The 14,892-nt window shown below is 39.5% G+C and overlaps 1 protein-coding gene across 1 annotated transcript; it reads right to left on the bottom strand.

Annotated features, from left to right (window-relative positions):
- Positions 1-12,979: 12,979 nt before the first annotated feature.
- Atxn7l3b (ataxin 7 like 3B) lies at positions 12,980-13,377 on the bottom strand. The gene has a single exon (XM_059245409.1). It carries the CDS (start codon positions 13,367-13,369, stop codon positions 13,076-13,078), a length of 294 nt encoding a protein of 97 aa, XP_059101392.1. The 5' UTR covers positions 13,370-13,377; the 3' UTR covers positions 12,980-13,075.
- Between the last annotated feature and the right edge of the window lie 1,515 nt (positions 13,378-14,892).

The raw sequence follows: 14,892 nt of genomic DNA, 5'->3' as shown, positions 1-14,892 counted from the left end.
ATTTAATCTAAATGAGAAAACTAGTTATACCCCCTATAATCTATATCTATATCTATATATTTGTTTCAATAAAATTAGTAGTATGAACTGAACCTTAAATTGGTAGATTCACAGATGTATAATATATGCAATGTAAAATGTTTAAGATTTTTAAATTTACACTTTTCATGGACATTAAAGAGGTAAGCTTTTATAGTCATTGAAAAATACTATAAATACATCAGTTTTTTTATGTTGACTCATGATTGGGGGTTATAATGATTTTTTTTTCTAAGAGAAAATTGTCTTTATTGTTTAAGTATACAGTAATGTATTTCTTTTCTCACTTTTATTTCTCTATGAAATAATTCTTGTAAATTATTATATAATAAGAAAGTGCTTACATGTATTTAAATTTCATTTGTTCTATCAGTAACAAATGGTAAAAAATAAAGTGATTATTCCATGCATAAGCATACCCACAAAACGGTAAATAATTCATTACACAGAGAACTTACTGAACAGCAAGAAAATACTGCATGATCAGCATCTCATGAATCATTTTCATATTTTAGTAACATCAAAACTTACATTTTATTAGACCTTTTAAAATGCCTTCTACTTCACGCAAACCTACCATTGACCAGAAAGCATATTAAAGAAGTAAATAGTCAAGTTCAAGTTGTTTGTATAATGACTCACCAGTTGCAAAATCCTGCAAAAAAATTTTATTTCCATTTCCATGTTTTGCTGTCTTGATTTTCCTCTATGCAAACCGATATCATGAGGCTATTGAAAAGAAAACAGTCCAGTTCTGTGGCAAGACAGAGTTTCCTCCTTTGAGGGTGGAGGAAAGAGCTGCATTGGGAAAGGAGACAGAAGTTCTTGTCTGGCTGGATTGTACGTTCATTTTTGGTACTGTTATCTATTTTGTAGTGACAGAAAACTGAAATGGTTGCTTGTAGTATAAGAAGGGCAGCAAGCACCTGTAATCCCGCACTCAGAAGGCTGAGATGGAAAGATTGCACAAAGTCTCAGCTACCGTCACCTACAGTGTGAGATGCTGTCTCAAAAAACAATAGAACAAACAGATGAAAGAATTAGAAACCAGCCAGATGGTGCACCTTTAATCCCAGCATTCTGGAGAGAGAGGCAGGTAGATCTCTATAAGTTCAAGGCCAGCAGCCTGGTGTACAGCATAAATTCCAGGACAGCCAGGTCTATACGGAGAAACCCTGTCCCACCCAAAAAAGAAAATTAATTAGAAAACAGGAGAAATATCAATGTTCCAAAAGAATATTATATATTCTGTCAATTAGTTCAACTTATAAGTAACTTACCATGCTAATTGTATTACATTATATCACTTACATTCAAAAAGTGTTTTATTTCAAGTATCTCAAAAAACTAACATTGAAAATTAATTATAAAACCTCTCTTGCATGCTAGATTCTAAAAGCAGTCTGCCAAAGAATAAAAGGTGCACATGTCATTTAGAAAATAAGTCTATACACATTTCATGTTATTCCCATGAGCATCTCAATAAACTTCATCTCTCTGTACTAGAACTTTTGATTCGGTGTATTTTATGGTACCCATTGTGCAGGAATGGAGAAGATCTTCATGCTTCTAATGAAATGAAGGTTGAGAGTCCTCACTTAGTAAGAGTAAAGTTCTGTTAAAACTGTGTGAAGGTAACAGAAAGTGATCCGAGTTCGAAACTGTGAGGTACTGAACACAGAGTTTTAATGAAAACTACTGAATGGTTGCCTTGTGAGTAGCTGGTGGGGTTTCTGGGAGACAGGAAACTGAGAACGGGGAGGAACTGAAGTCTGAAGTTCAGTAACTTCCAACTTCTTCTCGTCTACAATGAGGACTAGAGGATGCCTGCCTACGAATCAGGTGATCCTTATGGTCCATATTCAGAGAGACAATAGAAGACATTCAACATCTGTAAACCTGTGGCTTACACTTTCAAATGCACATGGGTGAATGCACAACCATAGGCACAGGTGCCCACACACTTGAACACACACACACACACACACACACACACACACACACACACACACATACACACGACAAGGAAAGGGAGGGAAGGTGGGGGCAGGAAAGCTTCAAAGTGCAAAGGGAGCTGGTTTGTAAGTAAGGCCTTGGTCTGGGATAATTTACACAGCATCAAGATAAAAAATTTTACTTCAGAAGAAAAATTTACCTGCATGGGGAATATTCAAGAGGCCCACATGAGTACCTTCAAAGTGAAAAGGGGGCTGGTTTGTAAGTAAGGACTTGGGTCTTTAATGACTTACACAAAATTAAAGTAAAACAGTTTATTAACTAACCTACACTGAATTCCCCTATCCAGGTCTTGCTTTAAAACTAAACCCATGTGTGTGCATGTGTGTGTGTGTGTGTGTGTGTGTGTGTGTGTGTTTGTGTGTGTGTGTATGTGTGTGTTTGTGTGTTGAAAACAGGGAACTGAGTTACCTTTGAGAAAAGAGAAGAAGCACTTGAAAACTAGCAAAGTCACAGTAGATGAACATTTCATCTTACATGTGTAAAGCTGACCACGCACAGACAAGATGTTATGTTAGTGAGAGACTGCTTTCCCTGGGCCCCTTGGAATAATCATTGTACTTATCATTTCTTTGCCTAAAATACAGTAGTAAGGGGACTATGCCAATAAAAAAGTTCACTATCTCCTGACAATTGCAAGAAATAGCAAACCCAAAATGATAGGCAAGGGGAAGAGGAAGAGTTGATGTTAACATTCTTCTTTGAATGCAATTAGCATTAATTATCCAAGCATTTAAACTTGTTTTTTCCTTCTTTCTTTCTAACTACTACAGCTCAAATGCCTTCCCCTTACCTTCACTTGACTCTTAAAAACTTACTGAGTTCTCCATCCACATTAGTGGTTCTCAACCCTTCCTAAAGCTCCAACCCTTTAATACAGTTCCTCATGTTTTGGTGATCCCCAACCATAAAATTATTTCGTTGCTACTTCATAACTGTAATTCTGCTGCTGTTATGAATTGTAATGTAACCATCTGATATGTGACCCCGGGGGTTGTGACCCACCTGTTGAGCACCACTGATCTACACTGCCAACTCAGCATCACTATCCTCTCAGCAGACTCTTCATTTACCTCTGTCACTTTCCACTTCCCCTCAGGCTAAAACCTATTCAGCAATTACAAGAGTGAAATATATTGCTACCTCACTTATTTTAAATACGATGTTTGCGTTCACTAAATATCATTTCCCCCAAGTCGCTAATCAAGAGAAGGTTGATGATTGGGAGACATATTTTGAGTGTTAAGACCCAAGAACTTTCTTTTCCTTATACTGGATGCTGTCTTACTTATAAAATTAATCATGAAATTTTTGTTGTTACTGCTGTTAATTCAGTTGGTACCTCCGCTCAATTCTTGTTTAAACAATGTTTATTTCACCAAGTCTGTACTTTTCTTTCTCCCTTTTACTATGGTTACTTCTTGTTTTTCTTCGATAACTTTGGCAAACTTCCACAAAACACTACCACGAGAACCAAAACATACTTGTGTGTTCTGTTTTTAAGTTATCTCTGGAAGTTCAACGTATCTTTTCTTAACCGATAATCTTTTGGATTTTAAATATGCAACTAGATTAATAACATCTCTGGAGTTATTGAATAAAATAAATAATATCAGTATGTGCAGCCATAGATTTTAAGGGACCAAAAACATAATCATAGATGCTCAAATTTTTAAAAAAATTTTTTTAAAACAATAAATGGAAAGATTTGGGATTCTATTCAGTGGCTTTTCAATAATGCAGGTCAATACATTAAAATAAACTCTTATTCTTGGTGTTAGAAGCATGAGAAAATGGGGGGAAGGGGAAAAATTGGTTTTTTAGTACACTGCAGTCTTAAACATTAGGAGACAGGTCTTGTCTAATGCATCTGGAATAACTGACTTTGCTGTCTCCTCATGTATGGAGGACATTGCAGCACAACTGTCTTTCCCTGCTTTGGTGACGCATCGTCCCCTTTAATTTTGATGAGCTTATTATAATATTTGTTTCTTACTGTGTTATTTAAGACAGTCATCACTTATGATCTGACAGTTCCCTGCTCAAATGACTGACTAGGTCAAGCCTACTCAAATATTGCACATATTTTGAAGCCAACAGATTTCAATTTAGTTCGTAAATTCCCTTCACTCATGTTGGGCTTGAAGAACCAGGGGTCAGGAATAGTGAAAGGCAAACTGTGCTCACCACTCAATTTTTATGCCTTGTGTTATCGATATTTTGAAATATCTATGACCCATCTTTAACGTGAAGTTGACTGGCAGCTTTACTTTCCTCTGACATGTTATCTTTTTCATTAAAGCAAATTTCCTTGTTTATGTTGGTAATTTCTCTTTGACTGAGTTCCTCTGGCTGCTTATCCATGGTCTCTAGATTGTGAGCCATGCATGCTACCATGCCATGGTCAGCATCTGATCACATGCATTTCTGCTTCCATTATTAGTGCTTCCTTCCCTCCCTCCCTCCCTCCCTCCCTCCCTCCCTCCCTCCCTCCCTCCCTCCCTCCCTCCCTCCCTCCAGTTTTCTTCCTATTTCATTCTTCCTTTTGTTTCTCCTTTTCCTTCTTTTCTTGCTCTTCCCTTCTCTCTCATCCTTTCTTTCATCTACCTCCCCTTTCTCCCCCCATCCCATTTTGATCTAACTATATCATGTACATTTATCCCTTGGAGACAAGACCACAAACAATTATTGTACTGAATCAGCTGCTTCTCTTCAATTCATTCCTTCTTTTACCAGTTGAGCTGTTTCCCCATTATTCATTATTTATTTCTATTTTTCATGTTTCCAAGTACAATTGCTTTTGTATTCAATACTATGTCAGTATTCTCTTTTCACTTTTTATTCTTTTAGTTTTGCGTGTATGTGTTGTGTGCAGTATATGTACCTGTTAGAGAGGGGATGTGTCATGTGTAAGCTGGTAACATGCTAGGTGGGGGTTAATGTTGGGTGTCTTGATTGCTCTCTATTTTATTTTTGGGAGGTTATAGGGGTAAGTCATCACACCTAGCTATTTTTGTGGGTGCTTGAGATCTCAACTTAGGTACACATGCTTGTCAGAAAGAATTTTTAACAACTGAGTTATCTCTCTGGTCTTTCCTTGTCCTTCATTTTATGTTAAAATTCAGTTTTAATTTAAGGTTTCATTTATAGCAATCATATTCTGTTCCCAATAATATTCATAAGAAAGGGGTCCTAATTCAGTAGTGAGGAAAAACAACGAACTATAGAAACAAAATTTCCTTTAAGTAAATGATTAGATAAAAGGGCTACATAGAAAATTCCTAATGAAATACATATTTGTTATTAGTTCATATTTTGTGAAAACTAGAAGAGTCGGTCAGGTGTTGCAAAGGTCAACTTCCGATGCACATTTGACTTTCAGTAAAAGAGAAGGGAACTGAGAGCAACTGTGGGAACACTGACGATACGTTTCATTTAGTTCACCGTTGGCTGGCATTCTTGCTTTCTCATCTGCTCTCTGAAGACCGGAAGGTACATATCTACTTATCTGTATCACTTTATCAGGCCTTCCCATCCTCTCATTATGGATGGAGGCTTGTCAACAAGCTCGCATTTGTGGTTTTAAGCTGTGAAGAACAGAGCCTAGTCCCCCATTTTCATAACAGTGTTTTGCCTTTTTCACAGTGCAATTTCTTCTTTGCTTCTCCGTTTTCACCTGCATCTCGGACTTTGTGTGTATTAAGAGCACTGTGGGAGCATGGGCATTAGCCTTGTCTTGTGGGGAAGACAGCAAGGCTTTTGTTCACTTGCTGTGGTTTAGATTTGCTCCACTTGACTGTCGGAATTTATCCTATTTAGTGAGCTTGCTGAGTAATACGATTGCCTTTTTTTTTTTTTTTTTTAGTTTTTTCGAGACAGGGTTTCTCTGTGTCCTTTTGGTGCCTGTCCTTGGTCTCACTCTGTAGACCAGGCTGGCCTTGAACTCACAGAGATCCACTTGGCTCTGCCTCCTGAGTGCTGGGATTAAAGGCGTGTGCCACCACCACCCAGTATTAACAGGATTCTTTACAAAGTTTGTATACACAATCCATTTTTTTCTGAGCCCTTGCCCCCACAGCTCTACTCCTTCCTCCTCTTTCCCTTTCTTTCTTTTTTTTTTTTGCAACACAGGGTTTCTCTGTGTAGTTTTGGTGCCTGTCCTGGAACTCTTGTAGACCAGGCAGGCCTCGAACTCATAGAGTTCTGCCTGCCTCTGCCTCTAGAGTGTTGGGATTAAAGGCGTGTTTCACCACTGCCCAGCCCTCCTCTTTATTTTCTTGCTCTCAGCATTCCTCCTTGGACTTTAGAACTCCTAAGGCCTATCCCCAGCCCGCTTCTACTAGAACTTTGACCCATCAGAGACACTTTCTGGGTTACCTCATTTACTGTTTCCAGTTCCATCCATTTCCCTGCAAATTTCATAATTTAACTCTTCTCAATAAATTAAAATTTTATAACATATACATTTATCTTAATAAGTAGCTCAATAAATTCCTTTCCATATCTTACGTTCATTCTCCATTTATCGGTTGGTGGATATCTAGCATCATTTCATTTCCTTTCTACAATGAAGAGTGGCAATAAAAAACTGTTAAGAATCTCTGAAGTAGGATGTGGCATACTTTGGGAATGTGCTCAAGTATGGTCATCACTATTTATTTTAGTCTACTCACAATGAGTAGGATAAACTGGTGTGCTATCTGACTTCAGGTTCCAGTTCTGTGAACTTAACGGGAACTTTTCATATCCTTTGGCCATTTGGATATTTGGTTGTTCTTGTACTCTGAACACTTGTCAATTTTATAATTATTTCCTACATAATACCCACATCCTAAAGGACAGCAAAACTATAACATCAGGTTATTGCGTTTTGATTTTATTAGCTTTAATATTTATTTTGATTTGTTACCTTTAAAATTTTTTCCTACATACATTTATAAACATCCTCCTACATTAAAAAATGTTACTGTTCTACACTACATTGTTAATCTGCAGAGGAAATTTTATAACTTAGAGTGATTCTATTATTCACTTATGAATAATATATAAGAAAATATATATTGCCTTAGTATTCACTAATATCAGCATATCATGACATCAATGTGCAATTCTGAAATAAACTTGTAATATGTAAAATAATCAATTTGTTAAATACTTATCCATTTTTATATCTCATTTTTCACATAAAACAGTTTAGCAAACTTGAAAAAAAACATCTATTGTATCTTAATCACTATCATTTTTAACTCAGGTACTTGGTGCGAGGACTTATTTTCTCTTATCCATGGGCATTCATCCTTTCTCCACTTGAGACATTTTCAATACACTAGAATATTTCACTTTTTGCCTAAGCTCTTAAACCTTTGTTGGTATACTATTTCACAGAACAATTATAATTGTTATATTCCATTACACATGTAAAATGTGATACACACACTCTTGATTTCTGTGGGAATTGGTCTTATATCCATTAATATTGGTGCAATCTCTCATTACAATGTTATTTTTATGGAGTCTATTTAAGTATCCATCTAAAAGTTACTGAAAACAGTGTGAATTTAACTCTCAACCATTCCTTTTTCTTTTTCTTTTCTTTCTTTTTGAGATGAGGTTTCTCTCTATAGCTCAGACAGGCCTTGAACTCAGTTTGTAATTCAGGGTGGATTTGAAATCAGTCTTCCTGCCTCCCCTTCCCAGGATTGCAAGTGGTTAGTCAGTGTGCTGAAGTCACTTCTGTTTTTGAAAGCATCCTTCCACTTCCCAGTATCAGCATGAAGCATGATAACTGTTGCAGACTGACTCCCTTCTTCATCAGTGCACAAAAGGCCTTTAGTCGTCTCTACACACATCATTTAAAAATCATTAATTCTCAGAAAACTATCTTTGTGTCTCTGTTGCAATTCCTATGATTTCCCTCCAGTATTAACGTGTTGTGTGCTAGTATGTGACTGACTAACTGGATTATACTGACTTTTGGTATTTTTGAGTGGTGGCTTGTTACCATTTCGTTTATCAAATATATTTGGAATATATGGCTGCGTGATAGTTTGCTCTACCTATACAATTCTGTTGAGTAGTTTTTATTGGATGGGATAATTTTTTTTATTAGATGGGATGGGAATTTTTATAGATGTATTCATTTATCTAGAAACTCTTGAAGCCCTGCCTCCATTTTATTTTGAGACAGTATCTCATTTAGCCTAGAGTGACTGAACTCATCATACAGCTAAGGCTGGCTCTGAACTCCTGATAGTCCTGTTTCTACCTCAGGAGTTGGGTTACAGCCAAGCACCACCACGCTTGGTTTAAGTTACCTTTGACTAATTGCATTTTAAACATTTAGTTTTCATTCTGGAATTGACTACTTTTTTTTCACCTTAATTTCAGGGATTTAGAAACTTAATCCTTTCATTATTACATTATTTCAACAAATGAGTCCCAATGCCTGCATTTTATGTTTGTTTCCATCACTTCAAATAACTTTAGGGTTTCAAAGTGTCAGCAAGACACATAGCATTTTCATTTCTAAAATCAACTTAATTATTTTTTAGCATGAGTATTTCCAAGGAGGCCTAAGCAGAACTAGAAATGTTTTGAAGATTGGGAAAACAAATTAAACTCCAAGGCCTTTCCGTTTTATGTGTAACCTCTTTTTGAATTAAGGACATCATGTTAATAATTTCATAAGTAATATTAAAAACAAGGTGAACCGTGAATGACATACCTTCACCGGCACAGTAAACTTCATTAGAAGTATTAAAGATAACCGGAGGGCTGACACTTCAACTGTTTTCAGCATTAATGTTAAGAAATACTTCCGCCTTGTGTTTAAGCACATAGATACATGCTCATCATTTAAGACACTTTTAAAGTAAATAAAAGTTGACAACTCAGGTTCAGGGGGCAGTTTGCTTGCAGGGGAAGTTTGCCTGAATCCTTACTTCAGCACACTTTCTATTTTTGTATCAAAAAACACTTCTAATATAATTAAATCTAGCATATAGCTATGAACTATTTGATGTCTTTTCTACTCATAGATATTAACTATAGAACATACTTAGGTCTTTATCTCACTGTAGAAAACTCTTAGGACTATTGTAAATCGAAATCTACAAAATAGAATTGTTTTTAATCAGCTAAATTAAATACTAATTTACGTAGATTCCTATACAGATTTAAGTAATGGAAATTTAGGAAAATTTTGTGAGCATTTTCAGGCTTTCTCTTGTTTAACTTGTCTTACTTTAATAGAGGCCCTTTTTTTCTTTTTAAACATTTTCTCAACAAATAGGACCATTGATCTTAAGTGTACAATGGCATTTAGTTAAAACTTATGCTCATGGAAGACAAGGCATGAATGGCTTATATTACATGTCTGAAGGCTATCTGAAGTGTCCTAGTAAGACTTTACTACCCTGGTCCCATTGCCATTGACTACTTTGTATTCATCTATTTCCAACTTGGAACTATTTAATGAATTCTAAGCTGGGTAAAAAATGGTGACTTTGATCAGAACTAAGTAGTTTTATGAACAATTTCTAGAAAGTGCTCAACTCTAGATTAAAACCAACAAAAACCCTAAAGGAATGGGATCATATAGGACAGGGATCCTGTAGGAAGGCAGAAGCATTTTCTGCCATGTATCATTTACTTGTCCTAAAAGCTTGATGATGGTGTATATATTTAAAACAATAAGCTCTATTCAAGTTAACTTACCACAGTGCATTTTTAATAGGTCTGGGTTATATTTATTGTATCCCCTTCTTACCTCATATGGAAAAGGGAAGATTATGTATTTATTTTCCTCACTGGATACTGGAGACAGCTAAATTTGAAGCATTAGATTAAGCAACAAAAGCTAGAGAGTTCTTCTTTGGATTCTAATATACCTCCCATTCAAGTACCAAAATTCAAGAGTGGTTAAACATTTATTTTGTTATGCCAATGCCTGGGAAATTTGCTATTAAAAAAATGAGCCAAATATATATTTTTTTAAATTTTATTATTACTGTTTAGCAATGGGAAAATGCAATTTATTTACACCAGCAGCCATATGGGCAGGGGAAACACACAGAGTTAATTAGCTATTTGTATAGGATGGATTACTTATTAAAAAATAAGAATCTCCAAAACAAAGGACAGTGGTAAATTTCACACTACCCTCCCCCAATGATCCCAGCATGCGATAATGCCAGGCAGTGGCCCCTGGGCATGCGGTGGTGGGAACTAATTTATGGAAGAAAAAACCACAAACCACAGAAATGTTAAAGAACCCCTTTCCCCCATACACACACACTCAGATACATAGTAGGATTACAGAGTGGTCAATACAATTAATCGAAGAGGAAGGATAGGATTCTGCTGTTACAGGAAAAGCAGGGAAGGGAGAGTTCCTAACCACTGTCAACTATATGGTGGAGAACATTAGCTCCCCAAAAAGTAGTTGTTCCCTAGGGCAATAATAGCTGAACTGAGCCCACCTTCTATCTATACAGGGTGGGGAGCTATGGCCCTAATGGAAATGATGGAGACAGGAAAACAAAAACAAAAAAGCGAAGTCATATGAGCAAACCATTACCCCACACTACCACCCACTTCTTATGTTCTATCCAGAACAGACAAGAAAGGAAATATTCAAGTCACATTTGAGCTTCCTATCTGAAGGCAAGAGTGAGCGGGCCATGGCCGTTCTCCTGTCATCGTGTTTCCAAGTACTTTGACAGACAGGAGCCTTAAGACTGCTTTTTCTTGAATTTACTGAGAATGCTGAAAGAACTCATGGAGCAAGCTATCTTTTAAAAGTATTTTTAGTTCCTGGCCAAGGGTTCATTGTTTTCTAAGTTCTCATAATTCTTGGACTGAGGATCCATCAAACTGTAACTAGGCCCCAACCCTGAGCTGGAAAACTCTGAGAAGGCAATGGATAGTCTCAAGGCCCAAGCACTATAGTTTCCTTAACTCTTGAGTACAGTAACCCAAATTAGTCCATACAGTTCAAACAGAACCTGGGAAAAGGAAGATGCGTACACAATAAGGTTAGGAAAGTGGAGCAGAACTACCTCCATCCTTGTGTATACCAGCATTCATGGTTCTGCTTTATGTCCTAAGAGGCGATATCCAAGTAGCAATGGGAAAAAAGATCTCATGACAAAGCAGGGGGATATACTAGCAAGGCAGTCCTATATAAGAGAAATGTTTAGGCATGACACTGCCTTGTAAACACACACAAAAGAAATTAAGTTATTTTCCCATCCCAATCCAGAGGGAGCCATGAGAAGATTCTCCTCTGAGTCTTCCATAAAAACAGGTAAAACAAAACCAACAACATAAAAACTTAAAAACTTAACAACAAACCAAAAAAAAAATTAAGACAAACAAAAGGAAAAAGGAAACTTGTGTAGGCTTCAGAGGCAGGAACACTGGAAGATGAACTGAAATTGGTCAAGATAAAAGCTAGAGTGCAGGCAAGCAGCACCTGGAATTATGAGCTGCACCAGATAGGCAGTGGAGCAGTGACAGGACCATGGCCAAGCCGGACAGATGAGGCTGGACCCTTTACTGGGGCACAGAATGAGGTAAGAAAACATTTCAAATAAAGCAGCACCGTTCTATTCTGCTCACCTCAGGACTCCCACCCTCCTACCCTCCAAAACCCTCACTGAAGGGCTAAATCAGAGGACACTTCAATCAGCCAGTCACTTCCCATCCACTTCTATCCCAGCCTCCAAAGTCAGGGAATTTTGGAGGTCTTTTCCTAACTTCCAACAACAAAGAGAGCCACTGCCGCCAACAAGGTCCAGTGGACCAAGTGAAGTACTGTCATTTGTGAGGGCAGAGAAGGTGGCGACAGTCTGATTTCACCATAGCAGGGATCTGACTGCCCAACTTAAGGAAGAGGAGATTCTACAACCATACCAGGGAAGCAAGGCCTGTTTCAGGGCTCTTAGCAATGAACTCATTCACATTACTGAGGGCAGATGGAAAAAGTTCCCTCCTGCTTGGCCACCATGCTCTTCTGTAGTTCAGTGGTGCCTGTGGAGGACAGTGACCTGTCATAATGATGGAGACAGACCCACAGACTGGTTACATCACCAGTAACTCAAAAGTAGGAAAAGACTGTCCCACCAAACTTAGGTCCACAGTAATTCACGACACGAATCTTCCATGTGGAGATGGTGATGCAGTTGCGGGAGGTCTCCTTCATCCTCACAGCATCAAAACACAATCTTCAACTGTTTGCAAAACCACCTTGTCCTTTGCCAAACCTTTGCCACCGAGTGGGATGGAAAGACAGGGCTTTTGATGAGCCAAAGGCGGTTGTCCCCACATCAGCTGAAATCACTGAAAATGCTGGACCTTTGGAAAATAGGCGATTCTGAACTTCTTGTAGACAAGGTCCAGGGCTTCCTACCAAATTCAAACGGGAATTAATATTGTTTTAGTATCCAGGTTTCATACCTGACTTCCATTTGTATCAAAGAGGCCCAATTGGAGGCTTAGGAACCAGAGGAGCAGTCCACCGAAGCTGACTGATTATGGCCTGACCATCACCAGCATCCAAACTTTGCAGGAAGCCCTTGACATCAAGCAGATGCAAAATCTGAGAAACAGAAGCATTTTCTACGCTGGGTACACAGCTGCTCACCTGTGTACTGAGGGCAGTAAGTACAGGGATCCTGTACATCCAGGTGTATGTATAGAGCTCAAAATACAGCACGATGCCTCTGGACATTGTCCCGCTCAGGATTTCAGAGCTGGCACTGGGTACCCTTTCAAATGGATCCAAATTCCTAAACTCTCTTCTTTGGGGATTTTTTTGTTTTGTTTTGTTTTGTTTTTCTTTTTCTAAATGCTTAAGATCTTTAAGGGGGTAACTGGGACTTTTATCTGCTTTTTTTTTTTTTTTTCCTTTTTCTTTCCCCCTCCCCCCCCCCTACCTCCAACTTAGCTTACTCCTCCAAGCCACGGGACCAGTCTACATGATTGTCCTGGCCACTGTCGCCCTCTCTCATGGCTGTGACTACTGGAATTCTGGAGGCGAACGCTGCAGCTCCGTCTGGGGCCCGTTCCCAGGTTCCCCCGGCAGGGAGCAAAGCGGGAGGCGGCATGCTCCTTTGTCTTCCACTGGCTGGATGCCAAAATCCTTCACGCTCCCGGTGTCCGCGAACTCCAGGTAGAAGTAGCCACACTTGACCGCCCGGTGCACCTCAAAGCAGAAGCCCAGGCAGGAATCCTCTATCAGGTCTACATAGATCTCCTGGGCGATGGCCTCCAGCTTGTTAGTATCCAAGTTGGCCAACGAGATCTCCTCCATCTTAACGGGGGGGGAAGCGTTGGTTTTCTTTCTTTCTTTCTTTTTTTTTTTTACTCACGGGCGGACAGCGACGCGCCGGGCTCCGCGGGCCGCGCTAGGCCTGCAGGCCTCTCCCCGGGGCCGCGTCCCTCCCTCCTCCTCGGGCTCGGCGACAGCGGCGGGCGTCCGCGGCGGCTGCTCCGGAGCCCCCGACGCTCGCCCGGCTCCGACGACAACCACGTTCGTGGGGTGCGGTGGGGTAGACGGGGGATTTCTGAGCTGCGCCCCTGGGGTCCGACTCACCGCTCAACCGTCCCAACGCCTGCTCACCCAGCCCGTTCTCGCTCGGCCGCTTCCGCTCGCGGACGGTCTGGGCCCGCCCCCCCACTTCCGCCCGGCCGTGCGCCTGCGCACTGGCTCCCCCCCCATCCCCATCCCCACCCCCGCAGCCAGTGCGGAGGCCGGAGCAGCGGCAGCAGCGGCAGCAGCAGCGGCAGCAGCAGCAGCAGCCGCAGCTGGCTGCGTGCATGGGTGGGGGGATGGGAAGGGGAGAGCCCGTGGGGAGGAAGGACTAAAGCATGCGTGCCCTTCCTCCTCCGGGTTCGTGAACCGAGATCAGAGAGGCTGTGTGCTCTCTCTCATAGCTCTTTGCACATTCGCGAAGGACCTCACTCACCTATGTTTAATCGATTTCTAATCATCATGGCTTGCCCTGCTGTGGAGTCAATCGAATGATTTTAGGCATAGGTTTTTTATTTTTATTTTTTCCCACGGACGACTGAAAATTTGACCCACAGGACTGACTTACAATTATTTACGGTACTGCCGCAGTTGTCATTTAAATCCACTAGATGGTGCAAGGGAACAAATTACCGTATAGTTTATGTTTGAGTCTTTCTTTGAATGGAAAAAAAAAAAAAAAAAAAAAAAAAAAAAAAAAGCTAGAATCTTGACACTAAACGCGTAATTCAAATATATCGATCAAACAAACCTAAGGCATTTATCTCACTTATAAGACCATTAAGTCAGCGTGACTGTAAAGAAATGATTACGTACGTCTCTAAAATCGCTAGATGATAAAAGCGATGTGTGCATTGTTTGGAAGACGCAGACAGCGGAAGCTTTTCCTGACGTTCCTCGGCTTTCATTGTGAGAACTGGAGTCGGCCCACCCGATTCCCTGCAGCTAGCTCTTACGACTTTTTCTCGTTTGACTAAAGCGAGTCCTTATTCTGTGGTTAAGGTCACTAATAAAATACACTACTAACCAGAGTGCATCAGAAAATGTCAACTATTCCTAATCGGGTTAGCTGTGAATTCAAATATAAGAAAGCCACTGTATTATTTCCCCCTCTTTTTCGTTCATTTTTTGATTCTCCTCCCCAACTGGTTTACCCTTGTAATTTATCAAAGGAGAACTGTGGTTAAAGAAAAAATTAAATGCTCATTTATAGCTTTCTTATTCAAGGTTTCCATATTACAGCAAAACATCACAACACTCTTAGTTTCAACATTAAATGATGTATAAGTTTTCATGAGTACAGA

The sequence above is a fragment of the Peromyscus eremicus genome, chromosome 18 (genome assembly GCF_949786415.1).
Source record: "Peromyscus eremicus chromosome 18, PerEre_H2_v1, whole genome shotgun sequence".
In the NCBI taxonomy this organism is placed as follows: Eukaryota; Metazoa; Chordata; class Mammalia; order Rodentia; family Cricetidae; genus Peromyscus; species Peromyscus eremicus.
This window is presented reverse-complemented; position numbering and strand designations above follow the sequence as displayed.

What these genes read in the sequence shown, in the direction of transcription:
- Atxn7l3b (XM_059245409.1), bottom strand. Translation starts at nt 13,369, where the DNA reads ATGGAGGAGATCTCGTTGGCCAACTTGGATACTAACAAGCTGGAGGCC.